General features: G+C 42.9%; 1 protein-coding gene across 1 annotated transcript in view; it reads left to right on the top strand.

Annotated features, from left to right (window-relative positions):
- Positions 1-15,497, top strand: part of LOC122424529 (RING1 and YY1 binding protein) — a 74,110-nt gene extending 58,613 nt beyond the window's left edge. The window contains exons 3-5 of the mRNA XM_043442400.1: positions 10,672-10,848; positions 10,943-11,041; positions 11,491-15,497. Coding sequence (XP_043298335.1) covers positions 10,672-10,848; positions 10,943-11,041; positions 11,491-11,743 — 529 coding nt within the window. The 3' untranslated portion in view covers positions 11,744-15,497. The remainder of the gene's footprint in view (positions 1-10,671; positions 10,849-10,942; positions 11,042-11,490) is intronic.
- Positions 15,498-16,255: the final 758 nt, after the last annotated feature.

The following is a 16,255-nucleotide window of genomic DNA, read 5'->3' as shown; positions in this document are numbered from 1 at the left end:
CTGCTCAGGCCAGATGCTCAGCCAGCAGACCACCCTTTTCAGTCTTCACGCTGAAGTCTTTTACGGTAGAATAGAATCTGTGTTGAGATATGGAATGGCAGGTGTCAAAGAGAAATGTGGTTAGCCATCTTCAGAAAAGGTCCATTTTGAAAACAGTTTAGGAAACATTTCTCCATACATGTCAACTATTCCATTCTTTGTCAGTGGACTGACTTTTTGTGAGAGAGATAAAGGACATATTTATGGGACATTTACTTTAGATATTTGAAGGACCATGATGAAATTCTGTTGTTTTAGGCACCACCTGGGTGAGGAAATGGAAGTAAGCCAGATTTACAGTCTGTAGTTAAAGTACTTTTAAGCCTCCTTCTTGGAAGTTTTCCTTGTGCTTGATAAGTTTAAAATTTGCATTTCTTAGCATTTTTTGGTCAGAGGATCTCTTGCACTGTTTAAAATTATTATGGACCCAAGTAACTTTTGTTCCTGTTGGCAATACCTGTAGATACTTTCTATATCAGATAAAACTGAGCAATGTTTAGAACACAAGAATTTGCCACGTTAGCTCTCAGAGTAGTGATGTCACTTTCCATTTAAGCTGGAAAACGAATAGGCAAGTAGTATTATGGAGATGATTATTATAGAAAATAGTTTGGGTGTTGTACACCCTCCCCAAAGGGTCTTGAATACTGCCAGGAGTCTCTGGACCACAGCCTGAGAACAGTTGGACCAGAATCTCTCTCCTTGCTGCCAGGTTGGTTTATAAAATAGAGATTTTGTTCTCAAGAATTGTAGCCACTTGTAGCTTCTCCTACTACTTTCTGAATGTATGGTCCTGAGTTACAGAAAAGTTGGTAGTGCAGACAGTTCATGGTGCTCAAGTAAGTGTGTTTTCAGAGCATAAGAGACATTTGAATACTCAAAACGACCATTTTGAATCTGTAGTAGAACATTTTAGATTCTGCTGTAAAGGATGCTTATGTTAGTTCTTTTGGAGCCAGTTTCCAGCCAAGTCGTATCTGGTGAATTTGTGCAGTACCATGTATAGTGGGGGCTTCCCTCGCGGCTCAGTCAGTAAAGAGTCTGCCTGCAGTACACAGCACCTGGATTTGATCCCTGGGTGGGGAAGGTCCCCTGGAGAAGGAGATGGCAGCCCATCCAGTATTCTTGCCTGGAGAGTCCCATGGACAGGGGAGCCTGGCGGGCTGTATCTGTGGGGTTGGAGAAGTCGGACACGACTGAGTGATTTGCACATGCACACACATCTGCGAAACCCAACTTTTGTCTTGAGATAACACAGAAAAACTGACAGCGAAGTCAGTGGGGGTCCTTAGTTCCGCTGTTGCTGTCAGACAGTGAGTAACTTAGAGACAGCCACATGAAGGGTTTCTGTTGCTAGAGAACCATTTCCTTGGAGCGACGCTTACCAGCCTCTCTGACTTGTATATCTTTCCCTTGGCCTCACAGCTGAGCAAGGGTGGTAGATGCAACTCCAGCTGGGGAGATAGTGCTTTGAAATGTATCTATTATTTTTAAGATGGTTTATCAGTATTTTGGATACTAGAGAATTTCAGAAAAACATCTTCTGCTTCACTGACTATGCTAAAGCCTTTGACTGTGTAGATCACAACAAACTGTGGGAAATTCTTAAAAAGATGGGAATACCAGACCACCTTATCTGCCTCCTGCGAAACCTGTATGCAAGTGAAGAAGCAACAGTGAGAACCAGTCATAGAATAATGGACTGGTTCCAAATTGGGAAAGGAGTACATCAAGGTTGTATATTATTTAACTTGTATGTAGAGAACATCTTGCAAAATGCCAGGCTAGATGAAGCACAAGCTGGAATCAAGATTGCCAGGAGAAATATCAATAACCTTAGATACGCAGATGACATCACCCTAATGACAGAAAGCATAGAGGAATTAAGGAGCCTCTTGTTGAAGGTGAAAGAGGAGAGTGAAAAAGCTGGCTTAAATCTCAACATTCAAAAAACAAAGATCATGGTATCTGGTCGCATCACTTCCCGGAAAATAGATGGGGAAAAAGTGAAAACAGTGACAGACTGTTTTCTTGGGCTCCAAAATCACTGCAGATGGTGACTGCAGCCATGAATTTCAAAGACGCTTGTTCTTTGGAAGAAAAGCTGTTACCAACTTATACAGCATATTAAAAAGCAGAGACACCACTTTGCCGACAAAGGTCGGTATAGTCAAAGCTATGGTTTTTCTCCAGTAGTCATGCACAGATGTGTAAGAGCTGGACAATAAAAAAGGCTGAGTGCCGAAGAATTGATACCTTCGAACCGTGGTGCTGGAGAAGACTTTTGAGAGTTTCTTGGACAGCAAGGAGATGAAGCCAGTCAATCCTGAAGAAAATCAACTCTGAATATTTATTGGGAGGACAGATGCTGAAGCTGAAGCCCCAATACTTTGGCCACTGATGCCAAGAGCCGGCTCATTGGGAAATACCCAGATGATGGGAAGGATTGAAGGCGGGAAGAGAAGGGAACAACAGAGGATGAGATGGTTGGATGGCATCACCAACTCAATGGACATGAGTTTGAGCAAACTCCAGGAGATGAGGAGATGATGAAGGACAGGGAAGCCTGGCATGCTTCAGTCCATGGGGTCACAGAGTCGGACACAACTGAGCAACTGAACAACAATCAGTATTTTGTGGAATGTCTGCGTGTTCTGTGTGTGTGTACTATGACAAGAGCTAAGTGAACTTGACCGCCTTTAATCTTGACTTAAGCCCTCTTAAGTTAGGTGTGGCTCCATTCCCACTTAGAGAATTACCCAGGCTCAGTAGCAGAGTCTGGATAAGGTCTAGAGCCTGTCCTGACTCAAAAGTCTGTACTTTGCCTATCATCTGTGAAAGCGAGGATGGAGAAGTTGATGAGAGAAAGGGAATGGCTTCCTTTTTTTTTAATCTGATAGTTGGAGTCCAGTTTGAGGGGGAAATTTTTGTTTCCTGATACAGAGCAGAGTGGTTCTCCTGAGTCAAGGAGGAGAACTCAGACCCCTTAAGGCCCTCCCAAGGGCTCATTCTAGAAGATAAGCCAGAGGATTTGAGAAACTTCATCAAGACGAGTATTTACTTGAGAGGGGAAAAACTCTTTAGGAGAGAAAAGATACTATTTGGGGAGCAGAGAGAATTTAATAGTGGCATGCAGTGTACGATCCTAGCAGTGAAGGTCCCAAGGTCACAGAAGTTCCGCACTACTTTGTGGTGTAGCCGAGTTCTCTGTGCCGAGAACAACTCTGCGGAAGGCCAAGAGTATTCCTCTTTCCAACACAAAGCCAGTTAGGTCTGGGTAATAATGACCTGGGCCTAAACCAGCAAGCTGAAATGGCACCCTAGTCACTGGGACTAAAGACTTGTAACAAGGTCTGATGCTGCTTCTTCCATCAGGGAAGAATTTGGTTGGAGTGCTGTGAGGTTTCATCTTTCCATAACTGAACAGATGTGTATTCATCTGTCTATTGGTCTATCAAGATAATCAGTCCTTTAAAATAGTGGCAAAGAAGGTGCTTAGATAGAAACTCCCTTGGAATTTACTAAACTAGATCATCTGCCATATTTTCTCATCTATTATTATTCATTGGGCTGGATTGACTCACATGGGTGATTCTTAGTAATAAGTGTACTATAGCAGTGCATCAAATACAAAAATGTACAGAAATTTTTATGAGATTAAAACCCTTAATTTAAAAACACTCAGCCTAGTTTGGCATAGCTGAAAGACTACCAGACTAATAGTCCTTGGTCTGGTTGTAAATCCTCTTTCTCTTTTTTTTTTAGGAATAATAGTGATTGTGTAACATACCTGTTAGTGTTGTTGTAAATAACCAGTAGTAGTTGTTGGATTTTAGTGTTTGTTTTTTCTTTTTAAAGAAGAATATGTGAAGGGGAAACAGGCCTAAAAGTAGTCTGATTATTCAAATCTGTTTTGACTGTGCCTGTTAGATATTAAAAGAAATCTTGTATCTCCTTTTAAGATTTTGTGGCCATTGATGTTGGAGCCAGAATCCTGACTTCTGTGTTCTGCTCACAGCATTTCTCCTCTGCTGTATCTTTGGGCTTTAAAATATAATGGGTCAGGAGTGGGGCGGGTAAGATGGACAGAAAACAACTTCTTCTTTTAGGACCTCTTTTCTGTTTTGCTGTAAAAGCCAGGAGCCATTAGTGTGTGGTTGACAATGTTGGGACAGACAAACTATGACCTTAAATCACCTTAAAAGGTAAATACAGGCATTAGCCCATGTAAAAATGGATTCTATCCCACAAATAAATTTGCTGTTTGATTGCTTTAACTTGGAATACATATTGTATGCAGACAAGTCCAGACAAAGATCAGATTTATTTAACCTCATTATGGCTTTATCAGGGTACTTCTGCAAAGGAAAAAAGTTTACAAAGCATTTTTACGCATTTGGCGTTCTATGAGGTTCCCATTTCCTTGAGGTTACATTTAACTATTCCCATTTCATTTTCACAATGTTGTAGTCGGAAATGGCTGTGCAGAGTACTTTTCTTTGTTCCCAGCTAGTGTGTGTGTGTGTGTGTGTGTGTGTTCATGTATGTATTGTGGGGCATCAGTAATAGAAAAATTCAGTCATTGTTGAGCGGGAGGAATGCATCCTAGTTAGTCCAGTGCACATGTGTAGACTCTTTTGAGTGTAGGGACTGGAAAATGGGTCATGTGGAGAAGTCTCTTTTATACAGAGTCATGATGTGATCCGCTCTCCTAATAGTGTGAGCTAAATGGACGGGCATTTTCAGAGTAGTTAGATCTTGAAATTGCTAATTCTTCAACTAACCGATTGCCAAGGCAAGGAAGGGGTTGGCTGGGGTCAGTGAAAAGGCAATGTTCAGAGCACTTAAGGGCAATGTAGGTTAACTTGGAGAAGATGTTTTGTAAGTTGCAGAGTACTTTTTTTTTTTTTTTTTTAATGAATAAATTGATTGTCTGATTCCAGAGCCTTTGAGGTATTTTTGTTGAAAATAGAGTTCCATAAGTGAGCCAGACACAAGTGATAGTTTAGGAAGAGCTGGACATTATGAAACAAAAGAAACCATGTGTTATTGCTCTTTGTTGCCTGAACTAAAGAAGTAGTTTCTCTTTTCTCTAGTTGTGGGAGCAGAGGAGATACAGAAAAGCACAGAAGTGATCTGATTCCCCAGGCACACAGTGGACAAGGAAAGGGCTGTGGGGGGGAAACATAAGGTTTGCCCCTGTTCCCCAGAAGTGCCGAGTACACACATCTAAGCGATCCAGGAAGATAGCTGGGTTTTGTTTGCTTTTTGCTCTCCTTTGTGTTCATGTGGGCTCAGATAGACAAGATTTCTTGATGGTGTCTGTTTGAAATTTCACAGCAGATTTTCTTTTGTAAACTATTATAAAAACAACAATAAACACAAAATTTTTGAGAAAACTAAAAATTTTGTTATTGACAGAATATAGTTTTGAAGAAGAAGATAGGAAAAAACTTTCATTGCCAAATGTACTTACAGAGGAAACCAGACCGACCCCCTGTTACATTTTAGCATTTCTGGTCAGGCTGTGTAGCATTTTTGTTGTTTTTATTATTTTTAGTTGATGGACTTTCAGACTTAGACACTAAAAGTAGTAAACCATGTTCATTGATCTGAGGTTTCCCCTGTATTGTGAAGGCTGTTGATTGCTTATTTAAGATTTGTTTCTTGGGAGACTTAGGTAATTTTGGAGAATCCAGGCTCTCAGCTCCACATTGAAGAACGGACTTCCCTACAACATGCTGGAAGTTCTGCCCATTAAACAAGCTGTTTACAGTGTGTTGTGTTAACATTTAAAAGATTGCATTGGGCATTGTAAATCTGTGAGAAGTAACTATTTCTCACTGATCAGCAGTATTAAATATCAGTGTTCCATAGACATCGGAAAACATTCTCACCAGTGTCTCTTCCCCCTACCCTTTCCCTTTAAGGATAACCAAGTAGTCCTGTCCTTGCTCCAGTGAGGACAGTGGGGTTATCAAGTGTGCTAGAATTCTTGCGCAGGTGTCCGTCAGAATTGTAGCCTGGATTGACCTGGGTCTTTCATTCCTAGCACCCTGAGCCCTCTCCCCACCCCACCCACCCCATACACGGGCGTGTGCACACAACACATGGGTGGCGGGGGGCAAGGACATTTTCAAGTTACTTTCATCAGAGGAGTTTTTGAATGATAGTTCAGTTGGGTCTGTGTTAAAAATCCCAGTGTAGCCATTTACTGTAAGCCTTAGCAGGGTCTTGCTCTTTCTGATCTAGAGGACATTGTGCTGACTCCTTCACAGTGTGCCTGTCCTTTGGTGGCTGTGAGGTGGTTCTGCTCCTCCTGCTTCACAGGCAGTTTAGAACGTTGAGCTGGGAGAACCCGTCAGGGTGGGAGTGGGGCTCATGTGGCTCTTATTGGAGCGGGCACATCCCCAACCCTCATGCCGCTGGAGCATGCTGGCCTAGAAATGAGGGGACGGATGGCAGGAGCTGCCAGGGCAGATCTGGCAGGGTGGTACCTTTGGAGGGCCTCCCACTGATGACCCCTTCTTGTTTCTTCATCTTCTCCTCCAGAAGTTATGCATTTAGTTCAGTAACACTGCACCATTTCAAAATGAATTAGATGCGTTTTCCTACCTCACCATGTTTCCTGATCTGAGAAAAACTGTGGAATTTGTTGGGGCAACTAGTTGGAAAAAAACACACTAATTAAAATAATGATTGTCAACTTGGTGGTGAGGGTTTTTTTGTGGGCAAGGGGCAAGTGGTGATGGAAGAGTTACTGGGTTGTTACTTGAGGACACTGAGAATGTACTTCTGAAACAACACAGGTGCCTTTAGCAGACATGCCATATTTCTTGGTAATCTGATCTCAGTTAGCCTTGCTGCTGCTGTTGTGTCCGACTCCATGTGATCCCATAGACGGCAGCCCACCAAGCTCCCCTGTCCCTGGGATTCTCCAGGCAAGAACACTGGAGTGGGTTGCCATTCCCCTCTCCAATGCGTGAAAGTGAAGCCGCTCAGTCGTGTCCAATTCTCAGCGACCCCATGGACTGCAGCCCACCAGGCCCCTCCATCCATGGGATTTTCCAGGCAAGAGTACTGGAGTGGGGTGCCATTGCCTTCTCCTAGTTAGCCTTGGGTCCTTTTCATTTGTGAAGTTTCGGTTTGGTTGCACATTAGAGGGGAGGAACACTTGTTTCACCGTTCTGGTCAGGCATTCATTTCCTTAGGGGCATGTGAGGACATCCTTATGGTTTTGTGTGAGTGCACGCGTGTAGATCGTGTCCTTTGGGTACCGGCTTGTGGCACATGGGCTGAAGCATTCTGAGGGGTTGCCTGCTGAGGTGTTAGGGTGGTCGTCCGTGGGAGGAGCGCCAGCCAGGCCCCGGGCCTGTCGCCTGTGTCCGGCGTGCCTTTGGCCTGGGCGCGCCGCCAGGGAGCGGGGTCCAGGTGCTGGGGAGCTGCTCTCAGGCGCACGAGGTGCCTGGCATAAAGGGCTGTTCGTGAGACAAGGGTGACTTCCTTTCATCTCTGCCTATCCCTAGCTCTCTGCTCTGGCAGTTCCAGCTGCCGACCATCCTAGGCACCACTTCTGATGTCCATGGTTTCAGGCTCTCTGCTCTGATTTCTCATTTCCATGTTCTGTCCATAACCCCCCAGGACCTGGCATCCCTCCCCGGTCTCAGAAGACCGTGCCTCCGCCAGTGCTGTTGTTGACTGTCTGCTGTCTCCCCTCTGCCCCGTGGCTGGCACTGCGGTCTGGCCTGCCTTCCGTCCTCCTCGCTCTACAGCACACGAGACTTCAGCCTCCCTTTCCTGTGGAAGTCTCCTCCAGCCGTGCTGACCCCTCTGTAGTGGCAGGACCATCCTTCATCTCACTGCGACATTTCTCCAAAAAAGTTCTTCTTGGCCACCCCTAGGTTATTCCTCTGACATCCTGTCGTCCCTTCACTTTCGCAGTCCCAATCTCATTGGGACTGGTCTCCTAAAAATCAGCGGTGACCTCCTGATCACCAGAGCCTGGGCTCTTTTCTCAGTCCTTATCTTACTTTGTCTTTCTCTGCAGCGTTTGTTTATTCTTCATTCAACCAGGAGGTAATTTTATTGGGTACCTGGTACTGTGCTGAATGCCATAGTGGCAAAGATGATTAAGATGCAGTCGTGCCATTCAGGAGTGTACATTTGATTGCTAGTTACATAGTGGTGTGGTAAGTAGCATTGTAGAACTTCACAGGATGTGCCTGGAGTGAGACAGGCCCCCCGTAACTCAAATTGGGCAGGCCTGGTGGACGAGGCTCGGGGTTCCTCCGGGCGAGGGTTTGGTGCGCCATGGAATGTCTGTTGAAGGTGGCCTTGGGCTGCTGTCCCGTTGTCATCTCGTCATTCTGTGTCGTGAAGCATACATACTAGCTTAATTGAAATTCTCCACCACGGTAGCTTTTTGTATGTATTTAGTTTAACTCTGATTAAGTTATTTCATCTTGAGCATTGGTTAGTGTAAGACAGTTTTGTTTTGTATTCTTACTCTGATTTACGCTGTCTGGTAATCCCTGTAGACAACTGATCTGATCTGTTTGTGTCCCTGGTGAGTACTTGTGAAATGGCTTGCAGTGGTGATTATCTTCTCTCTTAAGTATTAACAGATATGCTTCCTCTTTGAAGGAGTAGAATAGACGGCTGCTGCCTTAAGTAAGCGTCTAACTCTTTGTGACCCTGTGGATTGTAGTAGCCCGCCAGGCTCCTCTGTCCATGGAATTTCCCAGGCAAGAATAGTGAAGTGGATGCCATCCCCTTCTCCAGAGGATCTTCCTAACCCAGGGCTCGAACCTGGGTCTCCTGCATTGCAGACAGATTCTTCACTGTCTGAGCCACCAAGGAAGCAAACCTATGAAGAAGGAAAGTTGCCTTCCACATGAAAGGGCAGGGCCTTAGCTTAAGTGCCTCCCCCCTTTGTCTCCTAGGCACTGCACATCTGTGTTTGAATCCCTCGCTCGGTGGCAGGTGAGGCTGTGTGTGGTGGTGGCCCAGCCTGCGGTGACTGTATCTGGGGCGGGGTTTCGTTGTGTGCCATCCACTACCAAGGCCCGTGTTTGCTGGAGAACACAGGAGACGTGCCCTGGGGTCGGGCCTGTGTTCATCAGTTGCCTGCAAAGCCACCCAACTGTGGAGCCAGCACCGAGACACTCGGACAAAAGCCAGGGGCTTCCCCAAGCAGGCTGGCCTGATGAGGTTGTGGAGTAGGCGGCTGTCCCCCCTTCATCCCGTGTTTCTTCTCAGCCACATCACACCCTCTCCCAAGAGGTAGTTCAGGCAGTGTGTCCTCTTCCTAGCAGCAGCTTCTTCTTTTTTTTTTTTTTTTAATAAAATGGCATGATTATTTTTTGTTTTTCCTAGGTTTGTTTTTGATTTTTTCCTTCCATTTCCATTCCTCTACCACTGGTTCTTTTCTTGGATGAACCAGACCTCATCTGTCCAGTTACTTTTCTCTGGCCAGTGCCTCCATCGTGGCGAGCAGAGTGGGATACAGGGTCTGAGGGGGGTTGTCAGATGATGGCCGGCAGTTGCTTCACCTCATTAGTGACCCTAATTTAGATACATGCGTCCTACCTTGGGCTTCCCTTGTGGCTCAGCTGGTATAAAGAATCCGCCTGCAAAGTGGGAGACCTGGGTTCTATCCTGGGTTGAGAAGATCCCATGGAGAAGTGAAAGGCTACCCACTCCGGTATTCTGGCCTGGAGAATTCCATGGACTGTCTCGTCCTTGGGGTCACAAAGAGTTGGACATGAGTGAGTGACTTTCACCTTCACACCTTATACTTGGAGAGTTTATTATATTGTAAATGTCGATCTAGAAGCTGATGTCTTTGAAAATTAATACTGTGTGCTAAGCTTTCCTTTCTCCCTTTGCCATTTGGGTCTGAATGGTCATGCATTGTGAGAAACATTTGGCATCACTTAGACTTTGTGAACAATAGTGCTAAAAGCCAGTGTCAGTTGGAGACTGGCACACACATAATGGTTGACGGCACAATGAATGTATCCCTTTTCTAAGATTTTTTTTATAGTGATTTTCAGCGTTCACTCCCTTGGGAGCTCGTATGAACCACAGTTACCGTCCATTGCTCTGTGTTGTTGGGGGTGCCAGTCACAGAGCTGCAGGGGAGCAGACCAAGTCAGAATGATTAGATTGAGGAGTGAATGTCACACTTCTAATTTCATTCTCTTTTCAAGGGATTACCAGTGTCCATTTAATAAAATGAGATTAACCCTCTGCAGCAGCAGTGTTTGAAAGCTGTCAGTCAGTGTAATCTTGACAACTCAAAAGAAAGTAGTGTTCTCAGCACTCTGGAAGCAGTCATGTTTTATTGGCTGAAAGTCTTGACTGCACGGGGATGTGTGTATGTGTTTGAGCACATGTGTCTGTGTCATTAAAGGTGTACAGAGAGTGGATTTGAAAGAGGAAAAGTTTTATGGACTTAACCATACTACCGAGAAATAATAATGTAGAAATAACATCATATAATTTAGTTTTGAGTTGCCAGATACCAATAATAAAATCCCTAAACATTATGAGACCAAAATTAAAAATCAAAGAAATATAAATATTTATAAATAAAGCGCATAATGAGGCACCCTTTCTTGAATGTTGTAGAAAACCTCGGATCAACTCTCAGCTGGTGGCACAGCAGGTGGCCCAGCAGTACGCCACTCCCCCGCCCCCGAAGAAGGAGAAGAAGGAGAGAGCCGAAAAGCAAGACAAAGAGAAACCTGAGAAAGATAAAGAAATTAGTCCTAGTGTTACCAAGAAAAACACCAACAAGAAAACAAAGTAAGGTCTTGAGTAACTCAGTACAGTGCTGTGTTATTTTGCAGGCAAATCAAAGATATCTTTTAAGTGCCTCTTTTTCTGTCTCCCCATTTAGACCAAAGTCTGATATTCTGAAAGATCCTCCTAGCGAAGTGAACAGTATACAGTCTGCAAATGCTACAACAAAGACCAGTGAAACGAATCACACCTCAAGGTATCGGAAACTAGACTGAAATACATCACTGCCCGGATTTGGCTGCTCATAGTCAAGAGTCGGGGATGGTTTGTGCCTATGGGTTTGTAGGCTAAAGGGTGGGATGAAGAGCTGGGGTGGGACTGTTAACTTTCAAAATACATGCACATGTATATGAGCTATTTTTTTTAACACTGAGACCAAAACAGGAGAAAGATAAATTGATTTTGATTTCGCAGTGGTCCAAAGCTTTGCTGACTGGTCGTGATTTCCATTCTTTTTTTTTTTTTTTTTTGTGGTTTCCATTCTTGCTGCGCTTTTCAGCAGGTTTGGTGGTAAGCGTCGGCACCCGCGCTGGCGGCTTAGATTCATTGCCACAGTGTCATGAGGGGTGTGTGTGACGTTGGAACTGAAGTCCTTTGCACCCATACCTGATTTAACAGGCTCTTCCCCTGTGGTGTTGCTTTCAGGCCCCGGCTGAAAAACGTGGACAGGAGCACCGCGCAGCAGTTGGCAGTAACTGTGGGCAACGTCACCGTCATTATCACAGACTTTAAGGAAAAGACTCGCTCCTCCTCGACATCCTCATCCACAGTTACCTCCAGCGCGGGGTCAGAACAGCAGAACCAGAGCAGCTCGGGGTCGGAGAGCACAGACAAGGGCTCCTCCCGCTCCTCCACACCGAAGGGCGACATGTCAGCAGTAAATGATGAATCTTTCTGAAGTTGCACATGGAATTGTGAAAACTATGAATCAGGGTATGAAATTCACATCCTCCACCTGCCCATGCCGCTTGCACCCCCTGGAAAATCTTCTGTGGACATCGACCTCTTAGTGATGCTGCCAGGATAATTTCTGCTTGCCATGGGCATCTGGCCACCAAGGAATTTCGCACCCTGACGATTACTCTTGACACTTTTATGTATTCCATTGTTTTATATGATTTTCCTAACAATCATTTATAATTGGATGTGCTCCTGAATCTACTTTTTATAAAAAAAAAAAAAATCTGCTGTGCACAATTTTCCATGTACATTACAACTGGTTTTTTGTTTTTGTTTTGTTGGGGGAGGGCAGGGTGGGAGGGGGAGGGAACTTTTATTTATTGTGTTCACAGACTCCATCCTTGCAGCATATCCTTTTAAGTTTAGTTCTTTCTTCCAGTTATACTATGTACTATCAGTTTTGATATAACTATATATATATAAATATAAAATTATATATAAAAGGTTATTTGAAACCAATCCATGGCAACGCTGGTGCTTGATACACTGTGACGTGAACACAGCCTTGAACAGTTACAGACCTGGGACAGTCGTCTATGACCGCGCTGAAACTGAGCTAGAGTCAGTCTTAGTGAAGTACGCTCCAGCCCACGTGGGGGACTTGACTCTCATCTGTCTAAAAAGTACCGGGTGATATGAAAATATATATTTTTTAAACAATGTGATCTCAAATTTAAAGACTGCTCCAGATAGCCTGCATTTGTGGTGGAATGACTGACAAATCACAAGTGGTGTAGTCGGGAGGGCTTTGATCATTCGGAAGTAACTAAACTAGCTCCAGAATGCCAAGTATTCGTGTAAATTACGGTTACATGTTCACTTTGCTCTTCTTACATAAGCACTCATGAAAATATGGTATTCTGTAACTCGAATTCCATCCATTTTCCAGACCTCTACTCATGTCTGAGGTAAATTGATAAATTGTCTCTTAGTTTTAGCATTCAAACTGTCTAACCTGTACTTTTTGGTCCACACAAGAAGCAAATCCCTGTTTCCACTTTGCACGCGGTGTTTTGTTTAATCGAACTTTGTTTGCTTTACAGCCCCTTGTTTCCCTTACCATTCAGTGAGAATTCTTTTCCTTTCTTAAAGTCTAGTCTTGTTGTTTGACTGAACAGAGGTTATCAACCAGCACATCCAGTCCCGACATGGAGCTTTTCAGTTCCATGATGTGTCTCAGCTCCCTGCTGTGGGAAGGAATGCAAGTGGTGAAGAAATGGTTGAAGGGCGGGCAGCTAGAGTTGCAGGGAAAGCTCCTACTTCCTGTGAGCCTATGAGCTTTTACTTCCTCAACACAAAGACTCTTTTTAAAAATGATTCTTCTCACTTTTTTTTTTTAATGCCTTGCAAAAATAAAAAATGTGTAAAAGACCACTAATATGAATCCACCCCTCCTCATTTTATAAAAATGTTCTGTTTTGCTTTGTTTGGATTTAGGATCTCTCTTCTGTCTGACTCTTACATTCATATTCGCAGAGTTCGTAGACTTGAGAGTCATTTCAAGCATGGGAACTTGATGTCACCTTCCTTTGTTCGACCTGGGAGGGCAGCAGATTAGTGATGAAACGCTGCATTTTGGTGTGAAAAACCTGGTTTTGCATAAGAATAGAAGTAACTTCTGTGTATGGAGGCAACGAATAAAGAGAAAAATTAACAGCTTGATTTGAGTAGCCAACAGGAAAGGCTCCTTTCACATTTACATTAAAACTATTCTGTAGTCACTGATGTACCATCATTTAAATTCTGTTCTCAAAGGTATAGATGATAAAGCAGTGCCATTTGTTGCTATGGTCCTCTTCTCAAATGCATGGACAATGTTTCCCCTCTTTTTAAAAAATACTGCTTGTATCTGGGATGCAAGCTATACTTACCTTTTTAAATACATTTTTAAAGTATTTATTAATGAACCAAAGGAAATCAGATGCTTTCTATAAGCATCAGAATATATAATACATAGTGATTTGACTATGAATTTTAAATCCACATTTTAATATTAGTGGGGTATTGCAAAGACATTCCTTCTAAAGTTTTAATATTCCTTTTATTAAGGGTCTCAGGGAGGGTAAATTAGTCAGCCATATTTATTTTCCAGAGATGTAAGGATTGCTAAGTTTTTTAATTAACTTTTTAAAAAAACTTAAATGCCACCAAACTCATGTGGGTTGCACTGCTTTTGGAACCAGTAAGTGTTGGTATGCACTTTGTTCAGAAACACTGTGTACTTTTGCAAAATTAGTTTCATGTAAAGTGATTGGACCCCTAGACTAGTGGAAAAAGCTGATTAACCAGCTACTCAGAGGCTGCTAATTCATTGCCAATGTCTTGGTTTTTCAGTTCTGCCTCCGTGATAAATTTAAAAATAAAAAATAGGGGTGAAGGAAGGGAGGATCGCTTTAGAACAGGTGAGATGATGACATTGCCAGTTTGGTAGAAACTGCAGCTCGCGGTGGGAGTGCTCTCAGCAATCAGATGTTTTGGGGCCCGGCCTTTGGCTGCTGTTGTGTATTGTGTTACGACAGTGAAGCAATAGGTACTTTAGACTTTTAATTTCCAAAATGGATGACATCCCTCAGGCATGTATTCTGGAAATGGAATTCCTGTAACTTCCTGCTTTTGCAGTTTACCCTACAATTAGTAGGCAGCGTGTAAAAACACTAGTGTAGATGATAAAAGATATATATTGAAAGAGGACCAGAAATACTTGGTATTCAGCGGCACAGTAAGCAGGTTATAAAAACAAAACAAAAGCACAGTGTTAATGCTTGCAAGTTTCCATTTGTTTTAATACCACACAATCTTTCACACTCGTGCGTGTGCACGCACACACAGAGCTTACCCAACCTGCTCTGCTTGAGTCATGCAGTTCAAAAGGGAAAAAAAAAAGAAAAAAGGTAAAGACATCCTGATACCCTCAAAATATTTTCAATCAAAATCTTTCAGTTTTAATCTGGACATTTAAAACATTGGCAGAAGCTTCTGTGAGTTTAGTTCCACTAAGATGTTTCACCTGCCTTATCAAGACCATTCTCAGTCTACTTTTTTAAGCTACCATATCTTAAATTATTGAAAATTTATTAATTGCTGATATATAATAACCTTTGCTTGTATGTAACCGAAAATGGTTTAAGAGCCGACATTTAGAGTAAGACAATGGAGCTGAACAGTTTTTAATGCGCAAGCAGTTCTGTTCTTGTGTATGACTTGTAACCTTAATTTACTGTGTAAAGATGGTTACATTATTTCCTTAGCTTTGTTTGTTGGAGACAAATAGAGAATGCTTGTTAAGTATGTCAAAACATAATCTTATCTTGTGAATTTTTGTTAATGTATTATACGAGCTATATTTTTCATTTGCTCAGAAAGACAGCTTGTATAACGCTTTTGGAAGTTCTGCTCTGTAATGTCTTTAGAGCTGACAGTCTGTTAGATTTGTTTTTTTCTTCATGCTAAAGTGTCGGTGGTTTTGTGAACTGGTCAGAAATTCACAGGTCTTAAATGTTTGGGGGAAATTTATATTGGACACTTCTCTTTGTCTAGCAAATAAAAGATGTTAATATATTCCTGTTACTGGCATGTGCACGACTATGTTATTAGAAGCCACTTTATCGTTTTCCTGCTTTAAATAGAAATGTCTATTTATGAATTCTGCTTGTAGTTTTTTCACAAATAAAATAGTAAAATTTACACTGAAATCTTTATTTTTGTCTGTGTAGACATTAGCAAGTAGGAGGTTACTTTTTGTACTCAGATTTTTCACTTATGTAGTATTTCAGGAGAACTGGAGTTTTATCAGATGCTGAAGTTGATTTGGGTATCTCAGTACATGGCTCAGAGCTGCAGCAGAAAACAGTGGAACCAAAGAATGCCCGAATTTTGGAAGAAAGCAAACGAGTGTCTCTAAAGGAGTCCTTTGAGGTAGGCAGTGATGATATAATGAAGGAAGTGAAGATGATGGGTAACTGGTTAATTCAGTGCCTGAAGAACTGAAGAACCCTGGAAAGAACCCATTTCTGGCCAACTGCAGCTAACTGCAGGTTAACTGTGACCCTCGTGTAAAGGAAATAGTGTCAAACCTAAAAGCTGCATAAAGCCAGCATCTTGCCCAGTGCTAAGGAGGTCGTCACTTCCAAAGATGTGGAAACCACTTAGAACACTTTTAAGATTCACCCGATTACGCTTCCTAGTCTAGCAAATGGGAAGAGTGTAAATGGTGCAGGATCGTAATATGAAAATTGGTTTGTCCTGGTAAAAGAAAACTTAGCAAACGTCATTCTCTTTTGTCTTCCAGTACTGGGTTATAGCTGGAGTCTGGCTCTTCAAGAATCTTGGAAAGAATCTGGATGGATTGAAGAACAGGGAACAGATAGTGACTCATGTTTCCCAGGGCCCTCAGGCGATGGGCTGGCTGTGCCCTGACTCGCAGCGATCCTTGGTACCTGAGGAATCTTTA

The sequence above is a fragment of the Cervus canadensis genome, chromosome 22 (assembly GCF_019320065.1).
Source record: "Cervus canadensis isolate Bull #8, Minnesota chromosome 22, ASM1932006v1, whole genome shotgun sequence".
Classification (NCBI taxonomy): domain Eukaryota; kingdom Metazoa; phylum Chordata; class Mammalia; order Artiodactyla; family Cervidae; genus Cervus; species Cervus canadensis.
This window is presented reverse-complemented; position numbering and strand designations above follow the sequence as displayed.